General features: G+C 37.9%; 1 protein-coding gene across 1 annotated transcript; it reads right to left on the bottom strand.

Moving 5' to 3' along the window:
* Positions 1 to 7,697: 7,697 nt before the first annotated feature.
* On the bottom strand, positions 7,698 to 8,720 carry LOC148840227 (trace amine-associated receptor 13c-like). The gene has a single exon (XM_088908270.1). It carries the CDS (start codon positions 8,718 to 8,720, stop codon positions 7,698 to 7,700), a length of 1,023 nt encoding a protein of 340 aa, XP_088764396.1.
* Positions 8,721 to 18,042: the final 9,322 nt, after the last annotated feature.

The following is an 18,042-nucleotide window of genomic DNA, read 5'->3' on the forward strand; positions in this document are numbered from 1 at the left end:
CAATGAACATATTTTAGCCCTGAATGAATAAATAGCAAACATGGTTTACATAAAAGACATTTTTCCAAGAAAGTTTAGCCTTTGTCACTAATGAAACCACTAAATAAAGACATAAATATAAAAATCTTAAGATTTTTAAAATGCATGACTTTGCTAAAATTTATTTGAAAATAAAAACAATTACAACCGCCAGGGGAGAGAGAGAACAGGGGAGGGATGTTGGTTTTGCATAAGGGGCGGGGCTATGGAAATTAGGTCTGTTTGGGAATGTGTAGTTACATGTTCTGGCTGTTTGTGAATTATCGTTGTTGAGTATGGAGTGTTGAGGTATTGATTTTGTGTAATGCTTTATGTTGAAAATTGAGGTGGATTTTGTTTATGATAAACAGGATAAACTGGGATGGGAGGAAGGTTTGGTTTTGCATAAGGGGCGGGATTATGATAATTGGAGGACTTTGCGAGAGTAAAATGGTTTGATATATTTGATTTTGTATTGTGGTTGTTATCTATGTTTTTGGTTGGTATTATGTTTATATGGTTGTTTTTGTTGGTTGGTTGTTATTATGGTTATTAATAATACGATCTATAGTTGAAATCTGAGCCTAAATAAGAAAAAGCAAGTGATTAGGTTAATGAGCAATCTAATTACTTATTTGTTTAAAACGCTATATAAAATAAAGTTTATTATTAATTTGCTGCACAGAGCGGTGAATATTATTATGCATAAGACAAAGATAACGATCCTGATCAGTTTAGAAATCTGTGTACGCTGTAAGGTTTTTACTTCTTAAACTTTTAAAATACACGTTTTGAATAGAAAGAAATCCTCTTCCTGTTACAGTATGTATAACAAACTAGCACGTCTTTTTTCTCCAATCAGAGGGGTGTCAGATGGTGTCAGCCAATCACCATTCTGCGTTGGGTAGCAACGGGTGACTGTTCTCAGGCGGAAGATGTAAACAGCTTAATGTTCGTGTTAAATAATTTTTTAAAATTCAATTAAACGGGCACAGTTAAGACATTAAATATACATATACATACTGTATACAGTACAGTTTGCATACGGTAATATGTTACGCGATTAAAAAATAAATAAATAAAACTGGAAGGTTCAGCACCAGCTGGATTCGAGCACACACCCTGCCCGTTGGCAGGCACGCACCTAGACCAGTCGGCTACAAGACAGCTCGCATGAGCAGGCAGGCGAAACAGCCCTACACAGCCCTGCCGCAGTACACGGATATAATCATACCGTTATTAAATTCTTGAGATACGCGATTCCATATTATATTCCCTTTTAATCAAATTCTAAAAGTATGCTTGTTGACTCCGGTGTCACGTTAGTTAAAGACTTCGAAGCTTACAATGTTTAGGGAGAAATGGAATACCGGTGTGTATTTTTCCTTGTGATATTTTAAGCTCTAGTTGAATGATAGGTGTCGCATTTTAAATCATTTTCGTAGTTAGAAATTATGAAACGCCCTGTTAAAAGCAAGGAAGTTTTTATGCCCGTTGAAGTAAAACAAAATGCCTGACAAAGTATGGCTTGGACAGATTCCAAGTGCTTGTACAAATGTGCTAAAGAAATTATACTTTGAGTATACAGCTTGTCCAAAGTCATCCATTATTAATACTATTAGTAATATCTTCGGTAAAGGCTTTGATGCATAAATATTTCTGATAAAGGTAGGTTGTGTACTTTTGTCCAACTGAGCAATCTTGCTTTCATAAAATATACCAACATTTTAATGACTGAAGATTAACATGCTGTAATACACTGTTCAAAATTAAAGGCTCAAATGCTGTACATGAGAGGTTAAGCTCCCCCTGGCGGTTTTACAAGGTGACGCCGGATAGTTTCCGGCAGAGCGTCAAATGACGCGCGATTAACCACGTCACACTGCGTGACACTGCGTGATGCCGCGACACGCCCACCGGGGTATGCCGCAAAATAACGCACGCATTTTGAATGGCTGCATCTGTAGATTACTTTTTGATACCATCCTTACACAAAGCAGAAACTTCTTGTATTTTCCGATGACATACAGTACAAGTGGAAAGATTACAGATTTTAATCGTCTTTAATTGTATTACGTTATACGTTTTAGGAACGTTTCATCTATACAAACGCCACAAAACTATTCTCGATTGTATTTCTGAATGTTATGTTACACCTACAGTAGTTCACTGCTTTAAATACATCGAATTAAGAAAGTTAGGTGTAGCACTTTAGATCTTTTTTTCTGAACCAGGGAAAATCTGATCATGTTTCTCTATAACAATAATAAAAACATTATTTTACATATCACCTTTATGTGATATCACCTTCAGGACAGCACATAAAAGGGTTAATTGCACAATGGACCGCGCAAAGAAATTTAAAATATTCTTTAGGTGTGAGGGTAGGAGTGGATCGCAGCAGGCATAATCGGCAAATTAGGAAAACAAAGAACAGGACAGGCGAGACGTTTATCCAGAGAGCGAGTGATCAAAAGAAGGAACAGCTGTTACGCCCAGGTTTTACGCTCTCTCTCTGCTGAATGAATAAAAGCATTTTATTAAAAACGCGTTTGCGTTTGTCTGGGTATTTACTTTGTAATCTGTGGTTTACATCTACTGTATTGTTTTGAGATGCCACTTTTAAAGGTGATATGTAAAATAAAGTTTTTTATTATTGTTATAGAGAAACATGATCAGATTTTCCCTGGTTCAGAAAAAAGACGATTAAAATCTGTAATCTTTCCACTTGTATGTCATCGGAAAATACAAGAAGTTTCTGCTTTGTGCTAAGACATTAACGAGTACAACCCCCCTCTCTGCGGGAGTGCTGGGTGTGACGAATTAAACCGGTTTCACAGGTATTTTCAAAGTACGAAGTACAGTACTTACTAGTTAAGAAAGCTAGGCTCCTCAATGAAATCGCTTTAACATGCTAATGCGGTGGTGTAACAGTCCAGGCGTGGCAAGCTTCTAATGTCAACTCGACTCGATTGGAAGACAATGAACATATTCTAGCCCTAAATGAATTAATAGCAAACATGGTTTACATAAAAGACATTTTTCCAAGAAAGTTTATAATAATACGATCTATAGTTGAAATCTGAGCCTAAATAAAAAGAAAAAGCATTTTCAGAGAGCAATCACGCTGTGTTTATGTAGAAAAAGCGATTAGGTTTATGAGCAATCTAATTACTTATTCCTTTAAAACGTTATATAAAATAAAATTTATTATTAATTTGCTGGACAGAGCGGTGAACATTATTATAGATAAGACAAAGATAATGATCCTGATCAGTTTAGAAATCTGTGTACGCTGTAAGGTTTTTACTTCTTAAACTTTTAAAATACACGTTTCGAATAGAAAGAAATCATCTTCCTGGTACAGTATGTATAGCAAACCAGCACGTCTTTTTTCTCCAATCAGAGGGGTTAGACGCTCGGTTAAAAGCAAAGGAGATTCGTCTGTTATAGTGGACATAAAAACAAGAGTTCGCTGGCATTATATCCTAGAAGACACAGATCGGCGCCAGACCAGGAGAATGCCCGCAGCGTAAAAGACAAAAGAATGCCTGATGAACTAGGGATTGGACAGTTTCCAAGTGCTTATACAATCGATGGAAATGTTCAAAAAAATGTGCAAAAGAAATAAAATAATCATTTATTTCTTTATCATATTGGCTAGCTAATGTCCTCTCTTTGCTAGTTAGTGGCTGTGTTTCTGCGTTGGGTAGCAACGGGTGACTGTTCTCAGGCGGAAGATGTAAACAGCTTAATTTTCGTGTTAAATAATTTTTTAAAATTAAAATTCATTCCATACAGCAATCGCATATTTGGGTACCGTTTCATAAAACTTTCATGCTTAAAATGTTTAGGGAGAAATGGAAGACTGATAATGGAATGGAATGAATGATAAGTGTCGCAGTTTAAATAATTTTCGTAGTTAGAAATTATGAAAAGCTCTGTTAAAAGCAAGGGAGTTTTTATGTCCGTTGCAGTAAAAGAAAATGCCTGACAAGTAGGGCTTGGACAGATTCCAAGTGCATTTTTGCAATTTACGTTGCATTGTCCATTGTGCTGTTGTAATACAGTTTAAAATAAGTCTAAACTGTATCAGCTTTATTTATGGGTTGCAATTTAGAAAAAGTCAAAAACCGCACTCAAAATGCAATTTAGAGCTTTCTGGCAAGAGCAGACACCCAAATTTATAATGTAACATGCCACTGTTTGTGCATGAACAAAGATATCAATTTATGTTGCATTTGTCTGATTGTGAATCAAAAAACACATATATTTAAACCCGCGTTTGCGATTTAAATCAAAATGCGATTTAAATCAATATAAATGTTTATATTGTAACGCCTAGGTGACTATTCATTGTTATTAAAATGACTTAAATTCGATCATGTTGTGATATTTAGAAATATAAATTTGTTTGGTGCGAGTGAGGTTTTATTTAATCTCTGACCAAGGGAAACGTTTCATTTTTTCAAAGAAAGGTTTGTAAAAAAAAAAAGTCATGCTTCCACAGTGGGAGTCAATCACAGACCATGTGAAATGGGAGTCAGGAACCTAACCCACAGCACCACCAGCAAGGTCACATGCAGAGTGCTGAAAAAGCACTACAGAAACATTATCAACAAACAATGTACAGCGTGTACTATTCTTGTGTTGCGGTACATGAATATAATTATATCGTTATTAATTTCTTTAGATACGCGATTCCATATTATATTCCCTTTTAATCAAATTCTAAAAGTATGCTTGTTGACTCCGGTATCTCGTTAGTTAAAGACTTCAATGCTTAAAATGTTTAGGGAGAAATGGAATACTGGTGTGTATTTTTTCTTTAATGTACCAAGACCAGCAATATACTGTATGTTTATGTTCCAAAATTAATATCGTTTATGGCCTTCACACGCGTTACAGTATGCTCCTATTCTTTTTATGCTCAGCTACTAAGATTTCCCTTCAGTGGTAAAATTCCATATAAATATTCAATACTACAACGGGCACAGTAAAGACGTTTACTGTAAATCTTTCTACGACAGACCAACAGACCACGAGTGCCCCTGTCGGTCAACCAATCATGTACCGCGGTACCGCGCGTCATCATGCGTCACAATGCGCGACACTGTAGCCAATTACCTCCGGTACGTGTCTGTACCGCTCACTTTGAATGGCTGCATCTGTATTACACATAGTGTAGTGGTTTAAAGCCACTACAGTACAGTATGTGTGAAATATATTGTTCATAATCGAACTTAATTAAATTGTTTCCTGAATACTCATTGTTGAAATTTTCAATAAAACAAAATATAGAATATCTTAATGAAGATGTAAATTTGAAAGAAGCACATTGTATTCACAACAAGCTACTGTATAATTGTAATAAACAATTATTTTTTATATATATATCCAACTGAATAATTTCATTCCTGTAAAATAGCCCTACCTATTTTTGTTAATTTAATATTTAATATTCTGTCATAAACAGTTTAAAATGAATAAAACTCTAAACAGTATGCAGCTTTCAATTCTACAATTGGAAAAAGATTGTCCTTCAGCATTGACTGGGCTTCAAAACCAGACATTTTCTGGCAACAGCCCAATGCTTCTGCACTCCGTGTTAAGCATCCACTGCTCCACCTGGTGGTTTTACAAAGTAGTCCAGTCCGACAACTGAATATTTTTTTTAAATTCGTAGCACACTGTGATGCCTCGAGGTGTGCGTGGTGCAATGTACTGCATTAGTCGGCGTGCATTCTGAATGGCTGCATCTGTATTTGACAACAGAGGTCACTCTATAGAGTGTTTAACACCTGTGGCACTTGAAACATTTCTAGATTCAAAGCAGTGGGGATGTTTGCTTTGCAGAGCCTGTGATCAAAGCAATCATAAAGTTTACCTTGGTTTACCTTATATGATTAGTTTCAGGGTAAATGATTGTGTCAGTCAGCAGTCCAAAATACACCATGTAAGATCAGATCAGAGTTAAAACTTGAAGCTTGTGCCAGGCGAGAACTGACCCTACTTCATGATCATGCAAAAAAAAAATCCCGATTGAATCTCGGTATCTGAATCTTGCTAAGAGAGCTTGCTATTCTGTAGCTTTTAGGGAACTTGGAGTTACTGAGTGAGGAATCCCTCAGTTTAATACTGCCTCTCCTGCTAGTGTGTGCATTTTAGAATAGGGAGTTAGACTCCCATTTATTTTGTGGCATCTGGTTTAGAAAGAGAGATTTAACTGCAGGTTGTATTGCATTTAGCTAGAAGGCAGCTTATCTCTTCTTGGGTCAATGTGGGCATTATTCAAGAGTTAAGTATTTGGTAGCAGCCTTTGGTTTTTTTGGGTGGACTAGACATAGGACTCTGAAACACCTTGTTTGTGAACTAGTAAATACAGTAATATGTGTGTTGTATGTTTATGTTCGGTGCACGGTAGTCTGAATTATTACTGTTTTGCTCAAAGCTGTGCTAGAGAACAAATAATTCACATGCCTCTAACTATACTAACTGCTTGGGTATATTTATTGCAGAAATCCTAACAAGGCAGGGGTCATAATAATTTTATTATGGACTAATCCGCTTGATCAGTTCTTGATTTTGTCTATTTTCGTAACCCCCCTCTCATGTGTAACAATATGTTACAATATATCCAAGTCTGCTGTCAGCTGTTATATAAAGCAAATGTATTCATTTATTTTATTATTCTTTTTTTGTTTTGCTTGTCACATTTTGTGAAATGCCAGCATGAAGGTGTAATCAGCTGAAATGTTTCACATACATTACATGACACCATGATTTAATCTCTAAACAGCTAAAATATTGTTATTTAAATTTGATTAGCTTTAATTATTACTCACATTTTTTATAAAAATGTATTCATTTTTGTTGGTTCTCTGCCCTACTGCAGGGATTGTTTGGCAAAGGTGTACTAAAATATTAATAAAAATGTACTTGTATAGAAGTATGCTTTTTAACATGCATCTTTCTGTGCATGTTTGTGACAAAAGAGTTCAAAACCATGGGAACAAAAGAAAAAAATATCAAAACAAAAAAGTCAATCTTTAACACCAGATGCACTGAAAAAACACAGGGTTTTGTTTATTTACAGTATATGACTAAATACAGTATCTTAAGGTGACAATTTTGAAAATTTAATTAATAGGTGAAATGTGATAAAACTGTGAAGAAAGAAAAGCAATGACCTGGCCATTGAAGTGCAGCAACAGATTTTCAAAGGTTTGTCCTTTACACAGTATTTTTGTAAACTTGATTCACAGGTATCACAATTTTTCATAACGTAACAAAAATGTGTATTTTATGCTGTTTACGAGTATAAAAGTGGAATGTATAACAGTGAAAGTTCATCCAGTATTTATTAGCAAAATCATATTAAAATCTCTACATACAATATCATTCATAAACATTTTTGGAAACAAAAAATAAAAAGAGTACATCACCATGTAAAACAACATTAACACTCCATCACACTTCTCACAACTGGACTTATACACTGACATTACATAAAAATAAATAATCCTCAATTCAAATAACTGAAGTTATATTCAAGTTGCTTTAATCGTGACTGATTTAGCACAAAATTGGATGATCCACAATGAAATATTGAATCTGAATTTAATATACAGTAGTATAGCAATTAGAATAAAAAAGATTTTTTACAATTAATATCACATTTAACTCTGTTTAGAAAATACATTGATCAGTGAGGATTCTATTTTAAATATTTTAAGAGCAACTATTAGCTTAACAGACTTCTGGAACCAGGGATAAAACAAAGCATAAATGATAGGATTGATAGCAGAATTAAAATATAACAACCAACACAGCAAATTCAGTACTATATTAGTAGATTCCCGGTCCACATTTTTAAGAACTAGACAGCATATATAATATGGTACCAAACAGAGAAGAAATACAATCACTAATATTCCTAATGTTTTTGCAGCTTTTCTTTCAGATTTTGAAGAAATTTTATTATTGCCTGCATCTCTTGAGCACATTTGTTCTGTAACAGAGTTTATTGCACGTGCATGCTTTCTAGCAACTATAAAAATCTTGAAGTATAGTGTTATCATTACAGAACAAGGGAGAATCAATGTAAAAATTAAATCAATTATTACCCAGCTCTTAGTGTTGAAAAGCAAACAGTCTCCAAGGCAAATGGTCATTTTTTCAGCACCACCAATATTTCCATTAAAATACATAAAGGCTAAATTGTACAGTAGTGATATCAGCCAACTAAGTAATATGACGGAAGATGTTATATTAACTGTTACTTTAGTAGAATAAAGTAATGGGTAACACACAGCAAAATAGCGGTCAATAGCTATGCATGCAACATTACTAATTGAAACAGAAGTGAGGAAAAAAACAAATAAGTTATAAAACATGCAAAAAATGTCACCAAAATACCAACATGTTTCTATGATTAAAATTAGGCAGAAAGGCATCACAGCTATTCCTACTAGAAAATCTGCCACAGCCAGGGAGAGCATTAGGAAGTTGGTTGGTGTGTGGAGCTGCTTGAAGTGAGAGATAGAGATGATCACCACCAGGTTTCCACACACTGTCAGTATCACCACTGCTGCTGCAGAAATGTACATCACCACATACACAGCTGTAGATCGCACTTCCTTCGGGCAAGAAGAAGTCGATTCAAAACAGTATTCAACTGCTTGTAATTCTGACAGATCCATTAATCAAAATCACTTTAAAATTCCAACTGTATTTAACATTCAGATTTCCAATCTGTGCTGTACAGGTATAATCAGAAATCCAGAATAATGAGCAGACACAATCAAAACCACATGGTCCACTTTGCTGTGTCTAGAAATTCACTGATAGTGGTATGACATTTATAACACCAGAGGGTTGTTGACTCCTCCTGCTGTTAGCAGAATTTGATGACAATTTGCTGGTCCAAATAATCTCTATTTCCCTGGGGTTATGTGAGAAGAAAACACCCCCATCCTCAGACTGGACTGCATAAGAAAATAAAAAAAAATAATGAGTATTAATTTTTGATAAAATCTGACAAATGAAGGAGGAAACTTAAATTTGATATATATATAGTATATATATATAAATATTGTCTATGAAACATTAACCCAAATGAAAGGGATTTGAAAATAAATTAATATTACAGACTAAAGTAATATGAGTATATATTTGAATCAGGAGAATATCAGTAGCCTGCTCTCCGAATTATCTCTAGAAAATATAGTTTAAAACAATTTAAAAATTAGTTTTGGAGAAACTAATTAGCCATGTATTTGTATTTTTTATGCCAAATTCTTAGAATCCTTTTCTCAAATTCAGAACAACAGAAACATAAAACACATTTAATACTTTGTGGTAATGGATAGAAGGCAGAATACAAAATAAAACAAAATCAAGTCATTCTAAAACAAACTAACATTAAACCTTAACATTGTGAAGTTTTCAATAAGATGTTTTTCAAATTTTTCTCTATAAATAATTTATATTACTTATGGATAGCATTTAGCATTTTTTAAGACTTTTGCTTACACAGTTTTCCCAGGCATTTGGTAGGTTGTTAGGCCCATTGGGCAGTTTGTAGTTAATTGAACTTTCACAGTATTAGCTTCAACAGCATGACTGGGTAGCTTATTCCATACTCCCACAACACTTTGTGTAAATAAGCGTAATTTTTTATCTCATTATTAAATGCATTAGAAAACATCTACTGGGCTGACTCTGTCAATACCAACACTTTTAGCTTGTATCAGGTCCCCCTCCTTATTTTCTCTGATCAAGCCATAATAGTTTCAATTCCTTCAGCTTGTCAGTATGGGACATTTCCCTAAGCCCTGGAATGTATCTTTTTATAACATGGTGACCAAATTGTACACAATACTCTAAAATAGGTTGTGTTCACATTACAAGACAAATTTCTTGCTCAGGAGCCCAACGGAGTAGGATTCCTCTGCTGGCCACGGGATTTGAACTGGCTGGAAAGTTGCCGGTTCAAATCCCGCGGCCGGCCCTTAACCCCAACTGCTCGAGGGGCGCTGTACAATGGCTGACCCTGCGCTCTGACCCCCAGCTTCTCTCTCCATGTTTGTGTGTCTCATGGGTATGCGAAGAGACAAATTCCTAATGCAAGAAATTGTATATGGCTAATAAAGTGATCTTATCTAAATTACCCAAGATCATGTTCAATATACTGTATGGTCCCTTCAGGGCGGTGCCTTTCCACTGAAGTGTCGTGCCTTTAACTCGCTTGTGAGAATGACAGAAGCTGTAGGCTGTATCCTAATTGCAGCAGGTGCTCAAATAAGCAGCAGGAGTATCTACTTCAAATTGATAGACACAAGTCAAGGAGAAGAGGCGGCAAGGGGGACCACAAGACAGAGAGGGAAAACAAAATTGAGGAAGAGACCTGGACCGGAGAGCTGTGTATGTATAGGGCAAATGAGCTGGGTGGTATACCAAAGTCGGCTAAGGAGAAAGCTGTGAGCAAGACAGACTGATTGAAAGAAAAAAAATGTAATACAGTCATCCCCCAGAAGATAATAGAAAAATCTCAACGCCTCCCTCTGTAACTGAATTCTGGACTTTCTGACCGAGAGACCTCAGACAGTCCGGATTGGTAATAACATCTCCAGCACCATCACAATGAGCACTGGAACTCCCCAGGGCTGTGTGCTCAGCCCATCGATGACTCATGACTGTTCTGCCAAGCACAGTTCAAATTACGTCATCAAGTTTGCTGATGACACAACAGTGGTGGGCCTCATTAGCAACAATGATGAGTCACCATACAGAGAGGAGGTGGAGCAGCTAGTGGACTGGTGCTCAAACAACAATCTATCTCTTAATGTAAATAAAACAAAAGAGATAATCATTGACTTCAGGAGGGCCTGTGCTGATCACTCCCCACTGTACATCAACGGATCCCCTGTGGAGACAGTTAGAAGCACCAAGTTTCTTGGTGTACACATTACAGATGACCTCACTTGGTCCCTCAATACCACCTCCCTAGCCAAGAAAGCACAGAAGCGTCTCTATTTCCTGTGGCGACTGAGGAAGGCAAACCTTCCTCCGCCCATTCTTACCACTTTCTACAGAAGAACCATTGAGAGCACCTTGACCAGCTGTGTCACTGTTTGGTTTGGGAATTGCAACGCTTCAGACTGCAAGACCCTGCAACGAATTGTGGAAACAGCTGAAAAGATCATTGGAGCCTCCCTCCCTTCCATTTCTGTCACCTATCACAAATGCTGCATAAACAGGGCCTCCAGTATATTCGAAGACCTCTTCCACCCCTCCCATAAACTCTTTGCCCTCCTACCATGTGGGAAAAGATATCGCAGTGTACGGGCTTTAAATTCCCCCCGTGTGTTGTGTATATTGTATTATGTATGTGCCTTAGTAATTTGCACTATCTGCACTTTGCACTATGTGTATCCTATCTACAATGTCTATGTCAGTGTCCTGTTTGTACTGTCTGTATTTGCATCGTGAACCAGGAGGAACGATATTTCGTTCCACTGTACATTTGTATATTGCTGGAATGACAAATAAACGTGAACTTAAACTTAACCCAGTCGGCTCAACTCAAACAATACCGGCTCAAGCACTCTTCAGCTTCGATAGCTGAAAATCAATGCTGTGGACAACCCACACATACTTCATCTTAGCCAAAAGGCCGAGAAGCGAATGAAGTATTTTTACTGGTGCTCCAGTGAACTAAGTGTACAATTAGAGATCAGCAGTGTTGGGATCAATCCCTGATGACCTGTCCAGGGGGATATCACATGAGAACTTGTAACATGTGATAACATCCTGGTTACCACAGTGTCAAGCAGGCTGATCTCTGGCCACTATGTGAAAAAGTATGATCTTTACAGGCAATCAGATTCAATATACTCAGAATGCATTGTTTTGTTTTATTCAGTAATGCATGCTAATGTCCATTCATCCACCCATATTGAAACCTTTTAATTGAATACAGAGTCGACGGGAAGCCGGAGAATATCCCGGCATGCAAAAGGTGTAAGATGGGACACATCCTGGATGGGACACCATCCCATCACAGGGCATAAACAGACACAAGCACACTCACATCACAGCCAGTTTTCCCAGAAGCCAATTATACCACCAGAACATGGAAAGGAAGACCACGTGTAAATGGGGAGAACATACAAACTCTGCATAGACAGTACCCCAGGAACTGTACGTAGGGCCCCAATGTTGCAAGGCAGCAGCACTGACCATTGAGCCACAATGCAGCCCAAATGTTCTTCTATTAATGATTTCATTCTAATTAAATACAGAGCTTCTATTGTAACACTTCCATAAAGTGTCGACCATAAGCAGCAGAACAAAGACACTGGTCTTTCAATTGTATACTCACCTACAGAGGTGATTTACACCACTCGTGATCAGTGCCATCTGGAAGAGGGTTATATAACTTTGGTATGTGAAGAAATTTCTTTAGATATTAGCTCTCAGAATAATTTGAATTTGGCCTCTTAAAAGTCTGATCATCCCTTGAACCCTTGTAACTGTATCTATGCATCTTTTTTGACTTGAAAACAATTTGTGTATAAAAGTTGTGCTTTCAGAGGTATTTTGGGGAAATGGGTCCTTTTCTAATATTCTGGGGTGCAAATATAGATATGTTGTATATACAGTATAAGACAAAATTATTACATTACACATTATGTTTAAGTGCACAAATGAAATGTGAAGTAGCTTTGAAAACAAAAGAATATCATGATCATTTGGAATATTTATTAATTCTATTGGTTTCTTATGAGTAACAAAAAAATGACAAAAACTCAACGTACAAAGGCTGTTTAAATGTTTGCTTCAAAAGGAAATTACATCTTTAAAATGACTACTTTGAATGACAGAGCAATAACACTACAGTTCACAGAGTGCCAAGAGGCATATTGTGTGTCTGAACATCCCTAGCAACACTGTATTGTCCTGTTACACTATAATGTAAAGCTGTGAGCTGCATTCATGCACCTGGTGTTGTAAGAACATTTAAAGTGATGATTAGGGGGTCAAGTTCTTAATGCAGTTCTCCCAGTACAATTTACTCATTAAAACCAATAAGGTTTAATGAACACCTGCTATGAGCAGGTGTGCCTATCAGGTGCACAATGTATATAAATCACACAGGAGCTTCAGCATTGTTATACTGTACATACTGAGAAATAAACCAAGCTGTTTTAGTGATTCAAAGACATACTGTATGACTTACATGGTTTTCATAAGAAAACTTATTTTCTTATAAGCGTAAGAAAACTTATTTTCTTAAGTTTAAATTATTTTCTTGAGTATAAAATCTTTTTGTGAATTTTGTAAAATTATTTTAATGCAGTCAATGTAGACTGACTGTAGAGTGTTTTGTAACCACATTTTTTAATGGGAATTGCCTTGATGGAATTAACTGAACTTGAACTTCAAACAGTGCAATATTCTGCAATATTGTTTATTGGCAGCTGGCAAGACCTGGGTTTGAGTCCATGCAGTGAGGCACGAACTAGGGAGGCAGCGGCGAGGGGACAAGCCCTAGAACCCGAATCCGTTACAATAACAAAAGGACAGACAATGAAATGTGGGCTATTTCGAAGTTGCAATTGTGAGATAAAAAGTCGCAATTGCGAATTATAAAGTCGTAATTCTGAGATACAAAGTCGCAATTGCGAGATACCATAGCGTGTTTTTTTTTTACTCCCTGGCAGAAACAGGCTTCCATACATGTCCCGAAGCATTTTGCAGAACCCTATGCAGATGGCAGAATCCGGAGGGGAGTGAGACAAACACGGCGAAAAAGACTGGGATTGGGGCTGGAGGAAGAACAGGGGGGCGTGTCCATGGTGCTCGGGGGGGGGGGGCATGGCCAAGGCAAACAAGTCCAAAGGGGGTCCATAGGAAAATCCAGAGAATGCAAAAGTCCAGAGCCGGGTAATCCAAACCAAGACAGACATGACAGAAGTTAAAAGCCAGAGCGGGGTCCGGTGAAGGGTCGGAGGAATAAAAAGGGTAACAGGGCCAGGCGCTCCAAGCCCCGGACCCAGATGGTCAGGATGCCGTTGCGAAGCCTATGCCATTGAGCATCTCCTGGACTCGCTGGTAGGCGGGCTTCCGGGAGTCCGTCTTCCAAAGCTGAGCCCAGCTTGGTAGGAGCGTCTGGCTTTTATAGGAAGAGGGCTAGAACCGGAGGCATGTGCAAAAAATCAAAGACAAACAAGAAAAGAGCCGGAGTGTCCTTAAGAGAAGGGGCTTGCTGCTGGAAGAGGTGTTAGTGGGGCCAGCAGGGGGCGCTCACCCTGTGGTTTATGTGGGTCCTAATGCCCCAGTATAGTGATGGGGACACTATGCTGTAAACAGGTGCCGTCCTTCGGATGAGACGTAAACCCGAGGTCCTGACTCTCTGTGGTCATTAAAAATCCCAGGGTGTTTCTCGTAAAGAGTAGGGGTGTAACCCTGGCGTCCTGGCCAAAATTTCCCATTGGCCTTTATCAATCATGGCCTCCTAATAATCCCTGTCTATGAATTGGCTTCATTACTCTGCTCTCCTCCCCACTAATAGCTGATGGGTGGTGAGCGTTCTGGCGCACTATGGCTGCTGTCGCATCATCCAGGTGGGGCTGCACACTGGTGGTGGTGGAGGGGAGTCCCCATTACCTGTAAAGCGCTTTGAGTGGAGTGTCCAGAAAAGCGCTATATAAGTGTAAGCAATTATTATTATAAGTTTCAGATTTTCAATAAGATCATCAAATAATTACACTATGATAGTATACAACAAATTTAGTGCTCACGTGAAAGACAAATGTTATGAATCACAACTTAAATGAATGACCAAGATCTTTACTCACACACCACAATAGGGTTTAAACAAGAACCCTACTAAAAAGCCACATCTGTGTGCACACAAAAAATAAAAATAAATAAAAAAGAAGCAACAGAAGCAAAAAAAGAAATACACAATTTCATATACTGTGATTAGTTATACAGCCACAGGACTAGCACCTGCTTGTCACATACAGTAGATCTATAGTATAAACAAGAGCATATTTCTTTTTTGTGAGACCTTATATGATTTGCTGATTCTTCCTCAACATCTATTCAGGCACAGCAGATTCTAGATTCGCTATATTGCAGTGGGTGATTGAAAAGTCAAGTAGTACAGCTGACAATTAGAGAAGGCCAGGGCCCAGTAGAATTTTGCGCCCTGCACCATATTGAGATTGATCTGGCACTGAGACTGATTGTCACGAACCGCACTCCCGCATCCACCTCCCGGCGTCAACACCTGCGCCCTAGTTAGCAATTTGCACTGCGCTCGCCCTTTTCCCTTTTTTCCGCATTTAAACCTGCTCACTCCTCTCAGTCCTCGCTCACTGTTGAGATCGACTTAGCCTTTTTCTTGTGCGCTTACTTTTTGAACTGATCTCTGGATTCCGACCCTGCTTAACCTTCGGCAACGTCTTCGTCTCTGTCTCACGGCTCTCGGATTTGGATACCTTTCTGACCTGACTACTGGATACCTGACCCTGCTCCATCCCCGGCTTTGCCTTCGTTTCTCTCTCTAGCGGATTTTGGATTTGGATACCGTACCGATCTGACTACTGGGACCTGACCTAGCCTGCCACCCAACCTCGCATTCCGTCTTTCGCCCTTTGGATTTCTGGACATCTATTTCGCTCGGCACCACATACGGTCTGATCACCTCTTCCACAAGTCCCAAGTGACCACTGTGACACTGATTTGAGATCAATTTGGGATTACTAACCACTCCATAGGCTATTCCTCCTTAAACAATCAATTTTAGCCAACTATCCAATTAGAGGGGGAGTGAAATCACGGCGTTAACAAAAATGAATTCAAGGGAGAGTATTAATTTTGACTTTTATAAGTTGAGTTGAAAGAAACTGGAAAACTGAAGACTGAAGACAGCAATGTCTGCTATAATGTGATAGCTGTGCTTCTGGATAACACCATATTATAGAAACTTGTGTTATATAGAAAGATCAGATTCACAATACCAAAGGTATCTTTACATAGTAATTGTGTGACAACCTCTGTCTCTTGACGTCACCAGGCCCAGTTGCCCTGGGAAACCAGGAGCATTCTTACAATGGCTCACAGTTTTCCATGGTTCACCGCTGCTACTGAGTCTTTTGTCCACCTGTACACCCTCATCAATAATCAGACCCCAATTATTCAATTATCCCTTTCTGTATATAACTCAGAAGCACCTCTGTTGTGGCACTTCATGATTGATCATTCAACAGCACCTACTGCTAAGCCACCATTCTACCTTAACTTCTGACCATTTCCCTCAGTGTGATTCTTAAGTGGCCTTTGTACAGAGCAGAAATGTAGAGTAATAACACTTACTTCATAGTGAATTAATACCCCTTGATGTAGTACATCTATATCAACTTCTGTAGCTAGGAGATAGATTTCTTTAGAATGCTTAAGCAGAATTAAGGCAAAAATGAGTTTTACTGCTTATGTAAAACATTCTGTTCTCCCTGTCCCTGCTGGGTTGGATCCCAATTACTTGCAGGTTCTGAGTTTGCACAGCTTCACTCCCTACATAAAAAAGGGTAATTATTTTACACAGTCAACCCATCAGAGGAGTGTATTTGGCTGTAACCAGTTCAGTGCATAAGCCTTGTCACATTTTGCCCTGCTAAATTCCATCTAGTATTCTCAGCAAGAGCCTCAGTGACTGATAGACATCAGCCAAATTATGGCACCAGTGTAGCATGGGCACTGTGTAACCCTGTAACTCATGGGCTCTGAGGCTGCATGGTGCCACTTCCTAGACAGCTGATAATTCAAAAAAACAGATCCTGTGCTATGTTTTTTCTTTTTTAGGGGGTAACATCACTTCTGTAACAGACTCAGTGCATGAATACTGACTCTTGTGCTATAGAAGAAGTAACGGAGCAGTAGCAAATCATTAATAATAATAATAAATTATTAACAGCAAAGGGACAAGTAAAGGTTTAATCCATGCTGAAAGAGAAGAAAAGAAACAAAACGTTTTGGCTGTGAAGCCATCTTCAGGTGGAAGACACCCTTTACTTGTTCTTTTGCAGTCTGTGAACGCTTGATACTACCCACTTGATACAGAACTATTAACTGGTCATGTATGAAAGAATCTCATACCTTGTTCTGGGGAAAGTTCTAATAGTGACTCCAATATCACATGTCATAAGAACTTTCTCCGGGACAAAATTGTCCTATTGTCCCATGTGCCCTTTTCTTTGGGATAAAAGTGAGACTGCACAAAAATTATCATAAAACAACTTTGTAATTTAGGAATGTTAATTCTGCCTGTGCCTATTAGAACAGAACCCTTATCATTGTCCCTGAGACAGAATGGAAAGGCCTAAAATTTAACAAGGGAGGAAAGGTTGACACTTCTATAGAACTGCACTATTTTAGGAAGTTTCCTATGAAGAAATCAAAAGAACATACCCTAAAATATATAATAATAATCACAGCTGGTTTATAATTTTACAATACAGAAGATGAATCAGTGTTTTAATTGCAATAAGCAACACTAACGGACTTCTGAATTGGTAAGGAAAACGTTTCAAATCTAACCCACAGAGACTGAGCATATCTCTTGAGCATATCAAGTGTTCCCTCTGGTGGAAGAATGAGGAGGGACACCTTCCATTACTTGCAAATTCGAAAATTAAACTCAGACCCAAGAAAATAGCATCTGTTTAGCATTTGTTTATTTCAATTCACTTAATGTGATATTATTTACCATATTTATTCGAATGAATGGGAAAACACTAATAATACAGACTTACTATAAATATTAATTATGTGAGAATCACACATACAAGGTAATACTTTTTTTTTAAATTTAAGGCATCCTGTCAAGAATAAGGAAAAAGTATTAAAACATTCCAGCATGCAAGATATTAAAACATTCAATTAAAACTGGCAATCAGAACCTGGCAGAAAATGACATGTCTTTCTCTGAAACTGATAAAAAGCCCAAGCCAG

The sequence above is a fragment of the Atractosteus spatula genome, chromosome 2 (genome assembly GCF_055471065.1).
Source record: "Atractosteus spatula isolate fAtrSpa1 chromosome 2, fAtrSpa1.hap1, whole genome shotgun sequence".
In the NCBI taxonomy this organism is placed as follows: domain Eukaryota; kingdom Metazoa; phylum Chordata; class Actinopteri; order Semionotiformes; family Lepisosteidae; genus Atractosteus; species Atractosteus spatula.